Source organism: Trachemys scripta, chromosome 12 (assembly GCF_013100865.1).
Source record: "Trachemys scripta elegans isolate TJP31775 chromosome 12, CAS_Tse_1.0, whole genome shotgun sequence".
NCBI classification, from domain to species: domain Eukaryota; kingdom Metazoa; phylum Chordata; order Testudines; family Emydidae; genus Trachemys; species Trachemys scripta.
In genome coordinates this window covers 499,288-520,456 of record NC_048309.1, presented here as the reverse complement: position 1 = coordinate 520,456, position 21,169 = coordinate 499,288, and the positions used below count along the sequence as shown (strand labels likewise).

At 51.5% G+C, this 21,169-nt stretch overlaps 1 protein-coding gene across 1 annotated transcript in view; it reads right to left on the bottom strand.

The window, feature by feature from the left end:
• Positions 1–308: 308 nt before the first annotated feature.
• CDH22 (cadherin 22) overlaps positions 309–21,169 on the bottom strand; it is a 162,892-nt gene continuing 142,031 nt past the window's right edge. Inside the window, exons 11-12 of the mRNA XM_034787414.1 lie at positions 6,835–7,086; positions 309–5,162 (exon numbers count right to left, since the gene is read on the bottom strand). Coding sequence (XP_034643305.1) covers positions 4,624–5,162; positions 6,835–7,086 — 791 coding nt within the window. The 3' untranslated portion in view covers positions 309–4,623. The remainder of the gene's footprint in view (positions 5,163–6,834; positions 7,087–21,169) is intronic.

The window sequence follows — 21,169 nt, the reverse complement described above, 5'->3', positions numbered from 1 at the left end:
TCCCGCCCTCCGAACCCATTGGTCCCAGCCCAGAGCCCCCTCCTGCACCCCCAACCCCTCATCCCCAGCCCCACCCCAGACATTTTTAGGTTCTGATCTTACAGAGCTCCTCTGCTTGGATCCATCTGTCTCTGTAGAATCTCGCTGGGACTCTGCACAGGTGGATTCCTTCGCAAGGTCAGGGGCCAAGGGTGGAATTTTTACACATTCAGCATTTTAGGGATGTCCCTCCTGCACCAGTGCAGGGCACACTGTGTTGTCATCATTTGTTCAAATTAAGACAGAAAACTCAACCTTTTTCGGAGAACATTTTTATAAAAAACACTGTTTTTTCATGCCAAGTGCCAGCGAGGGGGCAGGAGCCTGTGGCGGCAGACACAGCGAGGTGCTTCAGTTCCACACCCTCTCATTGCTCAGGCACAGCAGAAGGGTTTTGCTCAAACTTTCCAAACCAAGTCACCTCTGGATGGCACCTGGGCAGCTCATCCACTAAGGTCTGATGGTGACAATGATACATGCATCTCCATGGCTGCACAGATCCATCCTGCTCCAACGCCTCGGGTGCAACGTAGTAATACTACCTAGTACCTACTGGCACGTTTCACCCCCAAAGTGGCTCATGCACATGGCCAGGCCAGCAAAGGAGGCACAGTACAGTACACAGAACAGAGGGGAAATGGTCCACATGCTCCACTGCAGGCACAATTGGCAACTTCAAAATGTGGGCCCCCTTGTGTGCACTCACAAAACGAACTGCAGGTGGAAATCAAGTCCCTGTGCACTCAATTGCTGGCTTGTGCCCACAGCCAGGTCAGAAGTACAAATATGCACATTTGTCTCTGAGGCTCAAAAAGTGAAGGAATAAATTACTCCAAGGACAAGCCGGCGGCCCGGTGGAAATGCCCTCCATGAAGCAACAGACCATTCATCGTCTCCTGGTGTCACAGTGGCTCCTGTGGAGCAGTGCCCGACAGACGTGCGCTACAGACTATTCACAACACACGCTGAATACCTGCTGTCACTCCAACGCAACAGGGCTTCCTGCTCCCGAAGAGCTGGAGTGAGACAGGCCCATTTTATCATCATCACTCGACCTTTTTCTGGGAGAAGCTTTTTCTGAGGAGCATTTTAATAAAAAGCTGGAAATATCCAGTCAAGCAATGGCCTGTCGCTGGGAATCTGTACAGAGAGCAAACTGAGTCTGCAGACTGCTCTCTGCTGGGGCATGGCCTGGGCCTGGTGTGTCCATAGTTTGCATAACAGGATTCCTCTCCTGCTTGCTGGGAGAAATGTTCCCCTTGGCGAGCTGTCGTTTACTAAGACCACATTAAAGATACCATACAAGAAAAGGAAACGAAACAAGATAAACTAAATCAGACTTGGGCTAGATGACAAGGAAATAATTTATTTCCAGGTCCTAAAAAGACCTTGACAAAATAACAAGGATGAGAAAATCAACCTCCTGATTTTGTTTGGATAGAGGGAAAAAAGCAAAGTGACGCCATCAAACACCCAAAGAGTCTGCCAGCTCCTTCCTGTAGGGGGTGCTCATGAGCACAGTGTGGTGTGGGAGTGAAGCCAGCGGTGTTGCCTGGGCACCTCTGCAACCCGATCCCAGACAGGAGCTGAGCTGGGCTGCTCCAGACCATTGCATTTACAGATGGAATTAAAAATAAAAATGCAGAAGAGGTTTTGTGTTTTGGGGAGGGGTTGGCTGGTGCAGGATGCACAATTGGAAGCCAGTTTGGTAATTCAGAATACATACCCTGTAAGACTGCATCCTCTGCTAGACAATCCCTGGCAATTGCATGAGGCCCTTCCTAAAGCAAAGGCCAGTTCAGCAGGGGATTGGGCAGAGTGGTTCATTGTCCCAGAGGGAAAACACAAAAAAGTTCCTGAGGAAAGAGAGGCCTTTCTCCATTCTCTTACTCCTGAATTGGTGGCATTGTCTAGGAGTGACTGAGCATGCTCAAAGACAATGCTTTGGGGGTGGGAGGAACAGCTACCCGAGTAAAGCCTGTCTGACTGCCTGGTAAACGAAATAGGCCATTTATCTGGTTGCTTCTCTAAAATCAGTGGGAAAAATCACAGTAAAGGACTAACAGACAACGTGTGGCATCCGGGACATGAGAGACTTGCACAGATACCAAGATAGGGGCAGCTCCCCCAGCCTTTGCAGCCATACTGAGACCCAGAGAGATGAGCAACTCTGCTTGTTCAAAGTTTAAATGCTGAATTCTGGCTGGCTTGGGAGAGTCTCCCAAAAAACACCTGAGTTGGGGACTCAGATGCTCAACAGCATGTGAGCCTTGAGTGGCTGCAGCAGGGGAGGGGGAACCTGTTGTTGCAGGAACAACAGGCAGAGACTATTATTTTTCTAACATGTCCTTCTAGCCCCCTCCATACCACACCATGGGGCTTTCTCTGCAGCTCAGGGCAATACAAACTGCTGGAAAACAGACCACAATATAAAATGAACATGCACGTACATTTATATTCAAACACAGTCTCCAAGGAATTGGCAACTAGGATAGAAAACACTGACTGTGGCTAGGCTAAGGGGACAAACCCAATGACTATGACAAGCCCCTTATCAGTTATGTATCAATTACGACATTGATTTTTCCCATATCAGCAGGTAAGCTGCTGTAGCCGAGCTACACAAGAAGCTGCTCGTGTGCCCTGCTGAACAGGACTCCAAAACGTTAGCTGGGATTTCACTGATCTGAAGATGTCCCTGCGATCCTCAGCATGTCCCTCAAATGCCATTTTGTGGACCCCGGCATTCGGGCAGCCTGTGCTTTCCCACCTCATTGACCCCAGTTCTCACCCTCCAGCACTGCTCTTTGCCAGGCAGCTCCAAATTAACCGTACTATGTTTCCTGGTTCTACATTGTGCTTGTATTTGACCACTCCTTTGGGGGACCGATGGCTCACACTCTCTGGTAATTTTTCCTAGAGCCCCCTGCTCGCCCTGAAATATAAACAGAACTCTTCTGCCAGCAGTTTCTGTGGAAACCTGAAGGGACTTTCACTCTAGGGCAAACTTGCAAACATAAATAAATAAATAAATAAATAAATAAGTTGGGTTACGGGGATTGCATGGCTTGGCTCTGCTGATGGTGCGTGGTGTCTGGCACCTCCACAAGGCCTGCTCCCAGAGCTGGGGTGGACTTGTCATCGAAGGCTGTGATCGACTGACCGATATTCAGTGGCTGAGGTGAAGTGAGTTGTTCGTGTTGTCAGGCCTGTGCCTGTTGGAAAGCGCATCCCCCTCACACCCACAAACGCAGCTGGCACTACTTGCCACTCTTGTTGGTTGCAGAATGTGGCTCAAGAACTGAATAGGCCCAAGAGGCTCACTCACTTCTCAGCCGTCCAGGCTACCTCGTTTGGGGAGGCTGCAGCAGGCTGGCTGAAGTGCTGTGCCTGGGAGAGCGTCCACTGCAACCCATACGAACCTGAGACCTCAGGCCCTGGGGCTGGCTGAGAACTTCCCACAGAAAGCGCTGTCCTTTAGGGATGCGCTGCATTCCCTCTACTGTTACCTCTATGACATGGGCTCAGAGAGCTTCCTCCTTCACATTTCAGCATCACTGCCCACAGTCCAGCCACAGTCATAATCCCGTATTAGTGATATCACAGTTTGTTGCCATGGGGATCATTGGGATGCCAGAACCTCAGAACAATGACTTCCCTGTGGATTAAGCAGGAGGGGTAGATGTTGGCATAAACATAAATATCTGTGATACATGGCAAAAATGGACAGGAAAATTCTAATAAAAACCGTGAGGTGAAACCCAACCCCAGTTCGGAAGCAAAGTATGTTTGACCCTAGTGTAAAAACCTCTCTTTAAAGGACCTGACCTAGGAACTAGCACCCAGGACCTTCAAAATGCAGCAAATGTAAACTGCTCCACTGATTGTAAGCAGCTGGGATCCTGCACAGAAACACCAGCTCGCCACAACTAGAGGAACTGAAATACAAGGAAAGAAGAAAGAGACTTAGAAAAATCAGTAAATATAAGGGGGAGAAAAACAGAACAAAAGTTAAAAGCTTGTTTCACTCTGCAAGGAAAGCTCTTAAAAAAATCAAAGCACATCAAATGCTCTGAATCAAGTGACAAAAACAATTTAGACAACAAAAGGCTCCTCTTTCTTTCTTCCTCTCCTTAACCGGGCTCATTGAACAGATCGATTTAAATGATAATTTGGGGGGGGGGGAAATCCCATCCGAATTTTCTTGAATTAGATTTTGTCTTTCTTAAATTAACATGGAGTGCTTTAATGGAGATTGCTATGAAAGCGATTAGGATGGTAACAACAGCTCCTTTGGGCACTTCAGCCTCGCTATGTGTGTGCTACAGAGCCTCTAATAAGAGGCGGCTAACGAAGAGCACATCATAAAGCCATCACTCGCCCTGTCCAAAATGGTCCTTGATGTCTCTCCTTCCATGCCAGGGTGCGTAGTGGAGGGACTCTGCTATCTGGATGACATATTGTCCTTATTGTTTGACCTGAGCTTGCTTCCACAGCAGCCCTCGAAGACATGGGAAGCCTGGAGAATCCCCAAGTTCGGAAATCATTCTCTCCGTCTCGTTGTGGGTTTTTGGTTAATTGTGGCTAGGATTCTTCGCTCTCCTCCTCACCTTTATGCCCGGCGTAGAGCGCCGCCAGCTGCCGGAAGCGCGGCCCCCAGCTGCTCAGATAGGAGAAGTCCTGTTCTGAGCTGGTGGACCAGGTGTTGATGGAGCTCAAGGACGGGACAGGGGAGTCTGAGCCCTCGAAGGCGTAGGTTTGGAACGAGTCGTATGGTGGGACAGACAGATCCTCGTCCGCCTGATCCACCTTCCTGCTGATGTAGTCTCTGAACATGGAGAAGTCCAGGTCTGGGTTCTGGAACCACTGTGGGAGGGCATGGAGCTCAGAGGGCAAGTTACTAATCATGCCCCCGTCTCCCGGCCCTCCCCCGCCGTCGCTGCCTTTGAGCTCACTGAAGTCATAGAGGCTGCGGAGGGCTGACATGTCGTAGGCCTCGGTGTCCTGCTCCCCACCTCCCTCATCGTTGTACTTGATGACATTGTCCCTCATGTCCTCATCCTCCTCTGACGTCAGATGGCTCTTGTGGTGTCGCTTCAGAGTGAGGATTAGGAGAACCAGCACTGGAGAGGGAAAGAGCCGTCAGTGGGGCAGCACGCCTGGGAGACGAGCTGGGGAGAGGGCAGAGAGTGAGCATGAATGGCTCCCTCTCTAGCAGTGGAGGGGCTGCCTGCATTCAGGGCTGGTGTGCAGGGCAAGGGACATGGCGCCCAAATGGCCCATTCATGGCGGAAGAACATGCCCCCAGGGAGGGAAGACCAGAGCTGCAGCCCTCTTGGCTGGTGGGAATTGGCGTCACTGGCCAGTTCGCCAGCTGAGGGCCAGGCCCATAGCGACGACATTCTGCTGTCGCTGTCCCTGGGTCCCCAGTGGGGGACAGTGCAGGCTGGAGCTAGTGCTGGTCTCTGTAGTGTGAGCCAGAGAACTGGGGCAGCTGCATTCTCCATGCTGCATAGCCACCAGGGCACTCACCCCCCAGGAGGGGAAAGTGCAACAGAGATGGAAGGATGGGTTCTGAGAGAGACAAGGAGAAAAGGGGGAGCAGGGCATGGCAGCAGCAGAATGGCTGGAGGGTGATTCTGGAGCAGATGGCACAGAGTGGGAGCAGCAAGATGCAGATGAGTCCTGGATTATCAGCTATTCATCCCATCACCTTTAGCGCACTGATGTGCACTTTATTTGTTTGTGGGCAATTAGGCAGAAATTTGTTTGCACTGCGTTGGAAAATGAAACCGATGTGAAGTGCACCCTGTGGAAAGGGTTTTCTAAAGAGAGACTTCTCCAGCAATGCCCGGGGTCCGGCATGCTCCCTGACAATGCTTAGCCAGCAGGGACACCGCAGGGTGGGAAGTGACTCTGTTGATCATCTCCGTTATTTTAAACATGAGCTCCTTCCTTGACATGTGCAAACAGGCCTGTGTGCGCCGGCCTCCCTCTGCCCAGACCTAGTCTGTGCCTGCCCAAACAAGGGAGGAGGCACGCTATGTGGAGGGATCTTCCTGCCTGATGTAAGTACTGCCACCCCCAGAACAGGTCTCCGCCAGACCCAGTGTCACAGGAGCAGATGACACTCCCAGGCATGGAGCCTAATGCTCAGGGAACAATTGATCAGTCAGACCAACGGGAGAGGCGGGGGCTTCTACGGATCAGAGTCATGACAGGGACTCGGACAACAATCATATTCCTTGTTTATTTAGACCTTAATGCTGACCCAGCTCTGGGCGTCATTGCAACAGAAGCACTGTCCCTTCTCTGCATAAGGAGCTCTCTGAGATGCCAGCACAAGGGGTGTTAAAAAACTGGCTAGCACAATACTCCAGCTTTTGCCCTGTGTCACGTGGTGACGCAGGATGCCGGTCCAGCTGTAGGTGGCTTGGGACACTTCCACAAACCAAGTTCTGGAAGCTCTCGGACTTGGCATGGAATGGGCTCCATGCACGGAGGCTTCTCTGGATGGAGGGTTCCTGTCTGAAATCAGCTCGGGCAGGCTTCTCCCTGCAGGACAGGTGAATTTACTGCCTCTCCCGCTCTGCAGAAAACCATCAAGGAGTCAGGTGGCAAAGGTGAGAAGCTGCTGTTGGGAGGGTGCCAAACAGCAGGGACATTCCAGCCCAGAGACAGCTGCACTCACTGATGTGTTTGCGAGAGGATGGGAGAAAGAGAAGAGAGATGTAGGGGAGGGAGGAGAGAGGAGAGGAAGAGCACGGCTAAAGAGAGGCAGGCTGGGACACTCACCGATCAGGATGAGGATGCAAACCAAGAGTGCGATGAGAGCGCCGGGGCTCAGCGTTGCAGACATGACGTAGGCTGTGCTGTTACAGGACTGGATGGCCCCTGTGCTGTCACAACCACACACCCGGATGGTCAGAGTCCCCGTGCTGCTCAGGGCGGGAGGCCCACTGTCCACCACCAGAATGGGAAGGAAGTAAATGTCCTGCTCCTGGCGGTTAAAGCCCACTCTCCGCGTGTGCACCGCGGCCGTGTTGTCTGGAGAGAGCAAGAAACCCACAGGCAGTGTCACCGCCAATGCCCACAGAGAGCTTCACCAAACAGCCCCGGTCCCTTACTGCCAGCATGAGAGAAACATGCCATCCCAACCGCCCTCCTCACCATGCTGCTCCTCCCACGCATCCTCTGGCTCTGCCATTGGAAAAAGCAGCAATGCCTCCAACCCACCAGTGGGCCTGACATGCATTCTCAAACATGTATAGCAGGTGCCTATGCACCCAGCTGGCATGGACACTCCCACAGGAGCTGGCCTCTTCAGCCTGCATTGAAAACACGGCCTGGGAGTCTGGTTTGCCTGACTCCCCATACAAGCCCAATGGCCTGTGGCAGTCTGGCACCATGAGCAGGGGCAGCCCCCTAAACCAAGTGCATGGCCCAAAAGTGAGACTAAAGGTGAGAGAGGGAGATGGGAGGAAGCAGCAGCACATGGGTATCAAACACTCGGGTAAATAACACAAGGAAAGCAGAGGAAGCACAGACATTTTCAGAAAATCTTCTGATCGCTCCAGTGTCCATGACGAGGTTCTCATGGAGCTACCAGGCCTCAGACACTGAGAAGGGATCAAAGACAGTCACAAGATCAGAGATTCAGCTCCCGGGCCAACTAGCTCAGCCCCTTAGCCAGGCAGGACTCGGGGGAGGCCAGCTGCAGTCTGAAATCTTGTCTCCATGTGTCAACAGGCACCTGGAGCCATGGGCCAGGTCTACTGAGAGATTCCAAGGCCATTGTGATCGTCTGGTCTGACCTTCTGCGTAACACAGGCCAAAGAACTGCCCCAGAACGATTTCTAGAGCAGACCTAGGTCTTAGTCTGAGGTTCGGGATGCTTCGGGGCCACCTCCGAACTTCCTAAGGGGCAGGAGGAACTCTTTGTAAGCTTCCAGCCTGTCATGTTTTCTGCCACCCCAGCCTCAAGGTGCTTTAACAATATTTTAAAAACACAATCCATACCGAGGAGAACAGAGAGTAACAACCAACCCCCAGGCAAAGAGCAGCCAGATGCTGTAACACCGGCTGCTTACTGGGCACTGACACTGACCTGGAACTGGGAGAGTGATTCTAGCTCATAATCCAAGCTATCTGGAGCAACAGGACTGGGGAAAGGGACAGCATGGCTGCCTTTCCCCACTTCTGGACAGTCCTCACCACGGGAAAGCAGCAGAGAGGAAATACAGGAGGAGGACCTGCACTACCAATGAAAGAATTGTAACCAAATGTCAGAAGTCGCTGCTGAATTTGCCTGCCCTCTTTACTGAAATGTAAAAGGCCCACTGACAGCAGGGTGGCCTGTGGCATGCAAACTCCCTCCCCATCCCAGCTGATGTATGCTGGCCTGGCCCCTTTCTGTATCAATCAGCTTTTCGATCGGCAAAGACATTTGCTCTAATTGTGGCCATTATGGAAACAGGCATGTGGACTGGGAGCTGTGCGGGCTGAGAAGTCACTGACGGGGCAGCACGCTGTGTGAGTCAGGGTCGATGTGCTGGCCATGCAAAGACCAGGAAATCAGGAGTCCATGGAGCTTGGTGTTGTTCCTGCTTTGAGCAGGGGGTTGGACTAGGTGACCTCCTGAGGTCTCGTCCAACCCTGATATTCTATGATTCTATGAGCTGTGGGCATGGCAAAGTCCTATAACCAGGAGATCGGGACAGGCCTTAGAGCAGTTGTGAAAGAGCAAGAGGAGCACAATGGAAACAAACCAATGGGCAGAGAACATTATGGTGAGGGCAGAACCCACCAGGAGCCAGGGGCCGATTTCCGTCCTGATCCGGCGGTGCAATGGGGCCAGAAACAAGAGAATCTGGCCCCACGGGAACTGCCCCAGAGTAGGGGGAATTCTTGGGTTGCACAGAGCTGGTCCAGTGGCTCTACCGCTCCCCTTGGCAGGCCTGGGAGTAGTTGGGGAAAATGGGGCACGGCAGAACTATCTCAATGCTCCAGCTCTTCTTGGGATGCTGGAATAGCCCCTTGCTTAGTTAGAGGCTGGAGAAGCCAAGGCTGCTCTAACTTAGACCAGGGACTATCGGAGCCGCGAAAGTGGAGCAAGGCCCTGTGCTGAGCAGTTTGGTCACACCCAAGAACTGGGGTCACGGCTCACCCTGCCAGTGTCCTGCTGGGTGTCAAGCCATCACTTAGTCACACACACTTTGGCCTGAACACTTCGTAGCAAGGTCCCTGGTTTCCAGGACTTGGTCTCCAGAGTCAGACTCTCCAGCAGACTCAGGTACATTATGAGGGTTTTATTGACTAAATACACCAATGCTGGAAGCAGTCAGCACAGCTTCCCTTCTGGCACGTCTTGGGATATTCTGCGCCTCTCTCGTCACTTCGCTATTGAGGGCAGGTGACTTCCACAACTCGTACTCGTTCTCTGCCTGTTGTGCAGGCTGTCGCCCCCGGGTCGTCTTCCATCCACAAGAACTGCACGCGCCAGCGTACCGATCTAGCTCTCGCGTCTCATAGCCTAGCCTCACATCCCCCAAATCGTTCTTAACCGAGCAACCCGCACTAGGCCCTGTACAACCCCGTTTCATTTCCTGTCACTGCACCCAACTACTCGACCATGTCAACATCTTCATCTCCATTGCGGCGACATACTGATTTCCTTTCCTGGGGGTGCCCAAGTCGCTGTTCAGTACATGACGATGGGCTGAATTACAGTTTTATGCACTCTGTCTTTTAACTTTATTGGTATCTTTTTGTCAGAGAACTGGGGTCGGCCCCCACCACTCTCACCACGCAGCTTTGGTTTTGTTCCGAGTATCACTCAGGAGGACATCAGCAGCAGCAACCACTGACCCCAGTATTTAAATACTTTCACGCTTCTAGGCAATCGGCCTGTGATGTCCTTTATAGTGAGTCCTCCTCCTGCAGTTAGCACAGCCTGTCTTACCAGCCTTCTCTCTAAGCCCAGCCCACTCACAACTACGTTGCCATTGTTCAAAGTTGGCTTGTAGGGTCTCACAATCTTCCGCACACATCTCTGAGTCCTCAGCGAACAGCATGTTCCCAAGCAACTAGCTCCCTTTCTATCTTCTCATTTATCACGTGCATGACAGGCACAAACTGAAAGGGGCGCAACGCTGACCCCTGAGCTCCAGTACTTACTGGAAATTCTCTCCTGTAGCCCCTGTTAGGTTGGGCCAGGCCAGTCCCACCACTGTACATACCCGGGGTAAGACAAAAGTACCTTCTGGCACACTGGCTCTTGCGAACTCCACCAGGCTGGTTTTGTTGGTACACAATCATACACCTTTTCCAGGCCCACAAAGACCATATCCAGCTGCTGTCTCTTCTCTGAACTTCTCCATGAGTATTTGTAGCACAAATTCAGCATCAGATGTGCTTCTTCCCGACATGAATCCATATGGACTGTTCCAAATTTAAACCATTCCACAGAGACGCTTTTCAAAAGCCTTCTACCACACCTTCATAGCATGTGACATCAGCTTAAGTGGGGGATAATAACACACACAGTGTAATATCTCCTTTATGTTTAAAAACAAGCAACACAAAGCTTTGATGCCATTCACCTGGCGTTTTCCCTTTCTTCAGGGAGATTGCCCCCTGTTATCAGTTTGCCACAGTTCTCTGTATTACCAGCAGATAACTGCACTGCACACATCGTCAGGGGAGCCAGAGGCTTTGGCACCTGGGCAGGGGGCAGCTGGGATGTCCAGCACATGGGAAACAGGAAAAAGGCATCTCCTCTTCTCCTTAGGGCACAGAACCTGCTTTAAAGAGCTCACTCTCACTCCGAATGCGAAACACAGGGCAACAGATTAGCTAGTTACCTGTATAGCACATGCCATAATGCTGACGTTAGTCTCAACTCAGACAGGGCCAACTTTCACTGGGATTCCTTTGAATAGACACCACACAGACAAATACTGATTTTTTAACCATGTTTCAACATATTATAATTTCCCCTAGGATATGTTGTCCATGTGAGTGACAAGGTGGGTGAGGCCTCCCTGCAATTGAGCCCCGCGAACCTGGATCAGTGGCCGTGGCCGAGCAACCAGGTCTTTCATTGTGATGTAGACGCACCCTTTGCGACTCATGTGCCATGAGCTTTGTAATTCTCAAGTTGTTGCTCTTGTGGGACGGCCAGCCTCAGGGTATGTTACACTGCAATGGGGCTGGCCTGGGTCAGCTGGCTTGGGCTGCAGGCTATTAAATTGCAGTGTAGACCTTAAAAAGAAGAACAGGAGTACTTGTGGCACCTTAGAGACTAACAAATTTATTAGAGCATAAGCTTTCGTGAAGTGGGCTGTAGTCCACGAAAGCTTATGCTCTAATAAATTTGTTAGTCTCTAAGGTGCCACAAGTACTCCTGTTCTTCTTTTTGCGGATACAGACTAACACGGCTGTTACTCTGAAACTTGTCAGTGTAGACCTTGCAACTCAGGCTGGAGCTGGGCTCAGAAGTCACATGGGTGGGCGGGTGTCTCAGAGCCTGGGGTTCCAACATGAGCTCCAACGTGAGCCCCAATGCCTACACGCTATTTTATAGCCCCACAGCCCAAACACCAGGAGCCCTGTCACTTGACCAGGGCTCTGAGACTCGGTGCCGCAGCTTTTACTACCATGTAGACGCACCCTCAGTTTCTGGGGTTGCCTGATAAAACATCTTTCATGAATGGGACGGAAAGCGACATCTCTGAGGCGGGGGATGCTGTGAGAGGAAGCAGCAGCCTGTCTGTACGAGTAAATGCCCAGGAGCCGCCAGGACTGTGAAGTTTTGTTTATTGTTATGCGAACCACTTGCATACAGGTAATAAGATCCTTAGCTTGCTGCTGCTGCCTCAGCTCGCTGTGGTGTAGCAGGACAAAGGGAGGTATAAACAATATTAACATCACGGTCATAGCAGGGGGCTAGGACTCCATCTCTGTGCAGTTTAGCTAGACACCAAGTTAGATGCTTGGCACTGTGAAGTAACAGGATGGAGAAGCACACTGTTATATTAATTTTAATAGAACACTTGCCAGTCCAGGGGAACTCTGAAGTTCTGCCCATCTGGACCCAGTGGACATTATCAGGGGTTTGGGACATACCAGCAGGGAATATGCACAAGTCTACTAATAAGCCTGAGAACTTGGGGCAGAGAAATCTTGGCTCAGTGGGTCTGACTCTGGCCCCTGTCTGGGGCTTTCTGCTCACCGCCAGATCTGGGGGAGGGACTGATGCCAGGCCAGCTCTCGCTCCGAGATGTTTCTCAGATAGGAGTTTTGTACTTTGGAGCTGTTCCAGTGTCTCAGGCAGACACCTATGTAGCTCTGTGTAAATATGTACTTAGCACCAGTTCCTAGTGTTGTTTGGGAAGCACATCAGAATGCTGGCAACACCCATTTTATTTACAGTCAGCTCCAGCTCACGTTAGAGAAAGACCGGCTACAACACACCGATTTCAAAATGATTTGTATAAATACAGAATACAGACTACAAATACGTGAGTCCCTCAGTGAAAGGCAGCTACTAACTTCAGCTCTGATATTGATGGAACACCACATGCAGCACTTTGAATCACTACGTCCATAACCCCCCAAGCCTCCCCCCAAAAGGAAAGAGGAAGCATTTTGATTGTTCTGTCCACAAAGTCAAAACAAAAGCAGCCAACAACATTTAAATATCACACAGACTGTCAGGCAGCTGCCTGACCGAGCTCCGAAAGGCACAGCCCATAGAGGGGTCGGAGAACTTCAACAGATACACATAACTCAGTGGCAGAGAGTGAGACAAAATTAAAAGACTACAAAACTCTTTATTTCAAACTGCTTAACACACCGTTTTCTCTCCCTGAGCAGGGCCAAGCAAGCACCGAATCCAGAGCGGAGACCCACACAGATCTTCATGGCTATAACAAAAGCAGAAAAGGCCTGGTAGTTCATTTAGCTCATCACCAAGCCAATGCCGGACTACTGGTTAGACAGTCAGAATTTCAACATTAGGCACTTTTCCCAGATATTCAGCCACATTTCCCTTTGCTCAGTTTAATCCCATAACTAACCCCACATCCCCTCCTTCTCTCCTTGCTTGGTGTTTACATCCTTCAGTAATTTGTAGAGTGTTCTCCTGGCCCCTCTCCTTAGCTGTTGCATAGCCAAATAGTCAGATGTATCCTTCTGTCGTCACAGGTCAGTCCTCTCCTCTGGCCCCATTGTCATCATCTTTGTAATGGCTCTTCTCTGAACATCCTCACATTTGCTAATTCCTTTGCAGAACTGAGATGCCTTAAGCAGAGCGCAGTATTCTCTCAGCAGGTACCGTCCCACCAGTGCTGTGCTGCAGATGATCATTGTGAATGTAGTCCAAAGCCACCACGGGGGTCAAAATCATCTTCTTGGTCCAGAGCTTTTCAACTTTGAGGTGACAATGAGGTTATCTGTATGGTGAAGTATTTGGGGCTCTTCCATGCTTGCATGTGTTTGCTGCCTGACATACGCTAGGCAGTACTCTTGCATGCATCATCCTCTGCTTGTGAAGCCCACAAACCATTCCCCCCCCCGCCCCCGGCTACCATCTTCCATTTCAAGCACTTCCCTTCTGTGCTGTCCCCAGATTGCCACATACTGCCCTCCTACTAATCACCTGGGTGACTGCTTCCCACATACGCGACATCACTTTTCCAGAGAGAGTCCCCTATTATTTCCTGCCCATGTCTTGCTCGCCTTGAGGACCAGACTAATAAAACGGGGCCCAAACCTGCGTGAACAAAGTGTCCAGAACCCAGCCCTTGTTACTGGTACAGAACAGGAAAGTTTGGGAACACAAGCTATTCACAGTGATAACCATGTCACATGTCATAACCAGGTATAGTAAAACAGGTAAGTCTCTCAGAGTCTTTCTGCAAACAAACTCTGCTGATGGCAGCAATAGCTCTTTTTTCATAAGTCAATCTAAAATAGGAGAAAAAAGAAAGCAGATGAGAGCAATCAAATCTCCGGGTTGGATTTTCAGATCCACGGTCCTCCTGCACTCGCCGGGCCAGAATAAGCATCTGTCTTCCCCTTCTCCAACAGCTGTTCCACAGCTTTAGCATCCCAGGACATGCAGACTTTTTACAGTATATAACTCCCAGGTCAGTAGGCAACCATAATGCAGTTGTAGCTTCCCTCTGCCTTAAAGGTTTCTCTGAAAAGAATAAAATTCCCTTCTCTGACTTCTGTGGCAGGGCTCAGGTCCGGTGGGAAAGAATTCTTGATTGTTTGCATTTTACTTCTTCCTTACCTAAAATTCTCTGAGTTTCAGGGACCATTATTGCTCTGGCCCCATTGCCCTTTTCTTTGCCTGGGTGGGGATGAAGTGCTCCCTTTCCTTCTCTGTCAGATCAGTTTCTATGTCATGCAGAGTGGGTAACGGAATCTCCACTGGAGCTGGAGTATCTGTTACCTCTATCCTCAGGCACTCCCCGAATCCTGATTGTTCAGATTTCCAAGTCTTCCATCACCCATTATGCTGCTCTTAATTAGACCTTTAGAGAGTTGAGACATCTGCTTGTCTAGCCCCTAAGCTTTGGAGTCGGTAGGCTCCATGTGTCACTCCGTATTAGCTACCAGACTTTCCAGGCTGCTGAGATGAGATTCCCTCTACTCTCCCTTCCAATGCAGTTAGTATTTCTTGGAGAACATGATTTTTGGCCATAATTGTCTCAAATGCTTCTCGAATCAATTTGCTCAGGCCAGGCAGAGCCAGCAGAGGAGAGGCAGGAGTCCTAGGATGGCAACAACATCTGGAAGGCCACAGACTGGACGGGGCAGAAAGTCAGCTTTTTCCATTCTATCTTTGCCTTTAGGCAGCTCGACTGTTATTCTGCTTCCTTCTGGACATGGCCACCCACTGGCTGTGCTTCTGTGAGGAGTGTAGAACAATGTCGCACCGCTGGAAAGGTTCACTTCAAAGCTTCATCTTTCAACCCAGCGCTAGCAGATGGTGCTATGAGTGAAGCAGGCTCACTCTGCGGTGTTAGAAGAACAGGGCCCATGTGGCTTTGTCAGGATGGACTCTGAAAGTCCTGTGGGATAGGAGCTTGTATGGGGACTGGGTCAGAACAATACAACAAAGAAGCTGGCACAGAACGTGAGTAAGCGCTCAATGAGCTCCGCCCGACTCGCGGTTTTGCAACTCAGCAGTAAAGTGAGTGAGCGCCCTGCAAACACTCAGGAGGAGCCGCAGCAAACGAGTGAACCATTAATTACCAAAGCCCCTGGATCTCACAGACAGGATAAGCAGTAAGTCAGCCAAAGCAAATAGTCCCCTACTGGTCCCTTCGCTTTAGGCCCTTTCTTTCTCTGATCAAGCATCAGCATTTCTGGAGGGCAACCAGGGCTCAGCCAAGGAAGCTGGGTCGATCGTAGCAACAGAGTGTGTGTGGCAGAGTGGGTGTGTATGAAGCAGCGAGTGTGGAGAGGGCAGGAGGAATGGGAATATTAATCTGGGTCCTTATTTAAAAGGCCCCTTGGTGGGTCGTGTCTGGGGACCGGGCCACACGCCTTGGGATGGGGGAGAAGGGACATGTCCCGCAGCAAGGCCTGGCCCCTGGGTGGGTCGTGTCTGGTGACCAGGGCCACACGCCTCGGGGAGGGGGGGAAGGGACATGTCCTACAGCAAGGCCTGGCCCCTGGGTGGGTCATGTCTGGGGACCAGGGCCACACGCCTCGGGGAGGGGGGAGAAGGGACATGTCCTACAGCAAGGCCTGGCCCCTGGGTGGGTCGTGTCTGGGGACCAGGGCCACACGCCTCGGGGAGGGGGGGAAGTGACNCCTGGGTGGGTCGTGTCTGGGGACCAGGGCCACACGCCTCGGGGAGGGGGGGAAGTGACATGTCCTACAGCAAGGCCTGGCCCCTGGGTGGGGCAGGCTGTGTCTGGGGATGTGGCTCTTCTCTCACTTTTTTATTCACACCCTCATAGATCAAGCTCATGGCTGGCTGGGCCCCTGTGAGACTCCAGACCAGCCCTAGCATCCGTGCCCCAAGCAGGGAGCCCCTCGGTGACTTTTCAGGCTCCATGGGCTGAAGCATGGAGGGCAGGAGACTGTCTCTCCCCTCTGCTCTGTGACCCCCTGTGGGGCCCAGCCGCCTGGAGCCTGCAGGGAGGGTGGCAGAGGAAGGGGGGGCTTTGCCCGCTGTTCCAGCTGCCGGTGGATTAGCGGCCCGGATTCAGCGCTAGCGATTTAGCGAATGCTGGCTCTGAAGCATGGGATGGTGGGGCTGAAAGTAGGGCTGAGGGTAAAATGTTGGAGCTTCTGCACTTCCTGGCTTGTGTTTCTGGTGCTGCAGAATAAGGACAGCGGCTGCGCTGCAATGATGAAGTCCCAGGGCCGGTTTCAATCTCCTTCTAGCACAGCATGGCTCAGAGTGGCCTCTTCTCTCCAGTCTGCTGCCCCCCCACTGCACTTGCTCCATGCATTGGGAGGTGCAGGTGGTTACTGTGGGCGACTTGGGGCTGCACATGCAGAGGTATCACATCTCAGCAGGGAGCGGATTGTCCCTCTCTGTGAAGGGCCTGCAAAATGGCCCCTGGATCTTGCGTTCAGGGCTGGAAACCTCAGATCCAGAATGAGGCTGATTAATTGGAAGGTTCAGAGAAAAGCAACACAAATACCAAGAGGGCCGGAGGGGCCGAATAAGGATGCAGAGCCAGCTAATGAGAACCGGCAGCTCTGCTAAGAGAGTAAACGTGCCTGCGGGGGAGCGGCGTGGGGAACTGTTCAGAGTGGGACACAGGGGTATAAACTAGGAGCAAAGGGTGACAGCAGCAAAGGAAAATGGGGCCTGAGGCGATGTGATGTCTACATTGTGCGGCTGCCCCACAGCACGGACTACGGGGTGGGGGGGTGTCAATTACACAGCACACCAAACCGCTGAGCTCTAACTGGGCCATGTGGACGCTGTGGGCACAAACTAAACGGTACCTTCTTCACGTTAAAGTCGCCCTTGTTCAAACAGTGTCACGCTTCGGTGTGCCCAGCAATTCACACCCCTGTAGGCCGCACTGTGGCATGGCATGGACATAGCCAGACTCAGACTCCATTTTCCTTTGCTTTATGTCAGCCCTTTGCTCCTGGTTCATAGAATCATAGAACCATAGAATATCAGGGTTGGGAGGGACCTCAGGAGGTCATCTAGTCCCACCCCCTGCTCAAAGCAGGACCACTCCCCAACTAAATCATCCCAGCCAGGGCTTTGTCAAGCCTGACCTTAAAAACCTCTAAGGAAGGAGATTCCACCACCTCCCTAGGTAACCCATTCCAGTGCTTCACCACCCTCCTAGTGAAAAAGTTCACACCCTCTTGTCCCACTGGCCCCGTAGGCACCACTGTGGCACAGCGTAGACAAGCCCTGCATGCCAGAGACCCCCCGAGAGGGAGTGCCATCACTTGGGCCATTGAATGCAGTGCTGGAGAGAGCCCTGGAGAATGGACTGCAGGGTGCAGCTCCGCCTGGCCCCTGGGGGACAGGATGGCAGGGACAGACCCTGGCCTCTGAGGGATAGGCTGGGCTGGGCCCTGACGGGGCTTTTGTCATTCTGACTCTGAGTCCTGCCTGGTTGGGCACTCTCCCATCCATGGCCACTGGCCGTAATGTCTCCTGCATGTCCTCTCTCTGCTGGATGCTGTCTGGGGTCACCGATCACTAGCCAGGCCCATCTCGGGACTATGGCCAAATCACTGTCCTGGCAAATTACAGAGAGCAACCTCCTGCCTGAACACCCAGAGGGAGCTGGCTCTGGGGATGGCAGGAGGAGGCCCAGGAGACATCATGCTGCCATAGGCAAGATGGCTCAGGGATGCCTGGAGACACCACGTCCTGCAGCACTCCGGCTCCCAAAAGCCTGCTGACAATTGTGGCATGTATGTAAGAGGACGGGCTGAGCCATGACCTCATCTCCACGGGAGGCATGGTGACCGACTCCCCTTAAGCACTCAAGGGAGTGCAGGAGTGTGTCTGGTCTGCTCCTGTGGGGGTTTCTAGGCTGGGGAAGGGGCTCCCCACCCTCACCACACAGTATACTGCCTCCTCTCCTGGCTCGTGTGTAGTGGTTGTGAGCAAAGCTATTGGCCCAGCCCCACTCCCCTCTGCAAAGCCCATGTAAATAGTCCCATGGGGGTGAGGTTCGGCTAGGAGGGCAGAGACACCCCTCCAGAGCACACCCATGCAGGGGGTGGGGCAAGGGAGATGCCTAACTGTGGATCCGAAGGGCGGACTGTCCCATCTCCCTGGGCCTGCCTCAAGAACCGCTGTCCATGGAGCCTCCACAGGGTGCACTCTGGGTAGTCAGAACCCGCCTGCATTAACTCTCAGCATCCTGCCCCTCTCTCGGCTGCTCAGCTGCCAGGCCTGCCTGCAGAAGTGGGGGCAGGATCTGGGCCATTAATTTTTAAAAGGAAATAATTTTCACTCTGGGCCCTTCTGTTTTCGCTGGTGTTTTGCCATCTTCTGCGGAGTATAATTTTAACTGGGTTAGATGCTACGGCTCAGGGGCCATCTTCCATCCCTCCCCTATTAGGTTTAGGCATATCCCAGCAGTTCTCAGCTCTAGCACATCTCTGTAGGATCCCTGGAAGCTTCTCTCAGCTATTAGAATAGAGGCATGCCGATCCCCACTTGCAGCTAGGGACAATACCTTTGCATTCTGCCACCAGTAGGACAATTTGGCATTTGGTGTGTGCAAACAAATGTCACTTTCTAATAGCTGAAAATCTAATGCTCTGCTGACCACAGCCTCCTAATCCCATCCAGTCCCTCATCAAAATCCCACTGTCTCTGCCAGGAGTCTCTCTGCTCAGCCTGACAAACTCTTATACAGGGTCAAAGATGGAGAACATTTCCTGAGAGGATTTTGGTCCCTGTCATGCTGAGAGGATGAGTTACGCTCCTGATGTTGCTTTCTGCTGCCTAACAGGAAGTGAGAGAAGTAGGTGCAAAAAGATTTAACCAAGAGCTTAGTGAATCCATCTGTGCTGACATCCATCAGTGTCACTCCTTGGCTGCAGAAGCAATATTTATAAATCACGTTTCAAAACGGGCTACAAATTTGTACAAAGAAACAGATGGGCTGGTGGGTAGCAGTTTGTCACCACTGATATTTATATAGAGAAGGAGACAGAGTGCAAGAGGGGCCGAGCCCGGGAGAGAGACCGCAAGAAGGGGGAGAGAGAAACTGAAGGAGGCTATAGCAAGGGAATGAGCAGGACCGGAAGGGAACCAAAGAAGAGTGTGCTGGGGAAATTAGATTGGTGGGGCGGGGGGAGAGGGTGAAGAGGGGGAATTGGACAGAAGCAAAGGAGAGGAGACAGAGTGAAAGAGCGCAGTAATAATACATCCACCAGCAGCTTCCGGTTCTTATTATCTAATAAGCCATTGCTCAGCGACGCGTACGCCAGGGTCTCCAAGAGCCCTCGGAACAAGCCCTGCAATTAAAGCTTGTTTCCAACCAAGGCAGAGAGGTGCTGGGTGATGCTGGCTTTTACTCCTTGTTTAGTGAGATGTCACAAGGAAAGTTTCGGCGATCACTCAGATTAATTTGCTCCAGCAGAGTGAGCCTCATTGTGCTCTCTGAGGAATCAGCAATCCTTTGCAGTGTCAGAGCAGAGTGTCTGGAGAAGGAGCTGGGTGCAAGCAAGTCCAGGGCTGCCCGAATCCCCGGGTTCCTCTTGGTTTGAAATCCGTTGGTGGAGAAGCCCAGAGCAGCATGAACATGGAGCACAAATGCCCACACACTGGGGGAAGAGGGCGGCTTTTGCCAAGCTCTGATCATCTGAAATATTTATACGCATGAAAATGAGGTTGGAAAATAACTAATGCAGCAAAGAGCCACAGCGGAGGCAGGGAGCTACAGAGCAACCTCCTATCAGGGAATATGCTTGGATAAGTGTAACCTGTGTCAAACAGCCCTGGCTCCCATGGGGGAGAATCCTGCATCTCAGCCTGTCAGAACATTTAGAAGACATTAATGATGTAATAGACACAGGTGGATATAATTTACTTGGAGTTCAAAAAGTTTTTGATAAGGTCTCATAACAGGCTATGAAGGAAAAAAACATAGGGCATGGGGCAAATCTTGTGGAGGATTAAAACCTGGTTAGATGATAAAAAAACAAAGAGACTCCATGAGTAGCTGCCCCAAGAGTGGAGAGAGGTTAATTGAGGGTCACCTCGGGTCAGGAATTGGACCAGTGTATTTAACATACAGTGAAGAGACATTAGTTTCTCCACAGTTAAGAGTGAAGCTTTTAATTGCAACCTGGATTTTGATGCTCTGAACTAGGCCAAAACCAAACCAATCTGCCTGAAATGTCATAGACAGGATTTTAGGAGGGAATAGAGTTCTTCTGGAAGGCAAATTGGATCAAGTTATGGGGAGATGAAGGCTGCAAAAATGGAGGTGGCTTCATTTTTTGAAAACTTCCTTTACCTTTTGTTTTGTCTCCCTCCAACATGGTGCCTTTGGCTAGTGGGCAAGCTTCAGGGGGTAAATGGAAGGTAAATGTTTAGTAGAAGGGTTTTAAGATGCCCCCAGACACTTGGGTTCCTAGCTGAGCCTGCAATATGGCAGGTATCCCCCAGATCCACTTACAATTCGCAGTTGGACTCAGCAGAAATGTCAGTCAACCAATAGGAAACTTTATCTGATTCCAGGCAGCACCCTCCACCTCTCCAGAGTGCATCTTCCCAGGCAAATACAGGGACATGAAGCTCATAGTCTTTAATGCCAAATCAACAGTAAGTAAGCCCATGACTATCAACGAGACCCCAGATCTGCTGAGACCAGGCCCAACAACATGACAGCCCTGGTGGCCCTTGCCCGTCCCATCCCCACGCTACTCAGTGCATCAGAACCAGAAATGAACACTCAGAATGGCAGAAGGCAGGACATGCATGCAGCAACCCTAATATTTCAGCTCACCCCAAATGCAACATGGGATCTATTGGGCCCACGCATCTACCGTCTTTGTGAGGCCAGACACTCTGACACTGGGGTTCTGCTGTCCACATGCCCCTAGAGGGTGTGAATTTCTTAACAGAGATAGTTGTCAGAGGGGTAGCCGTGTTAGTCTG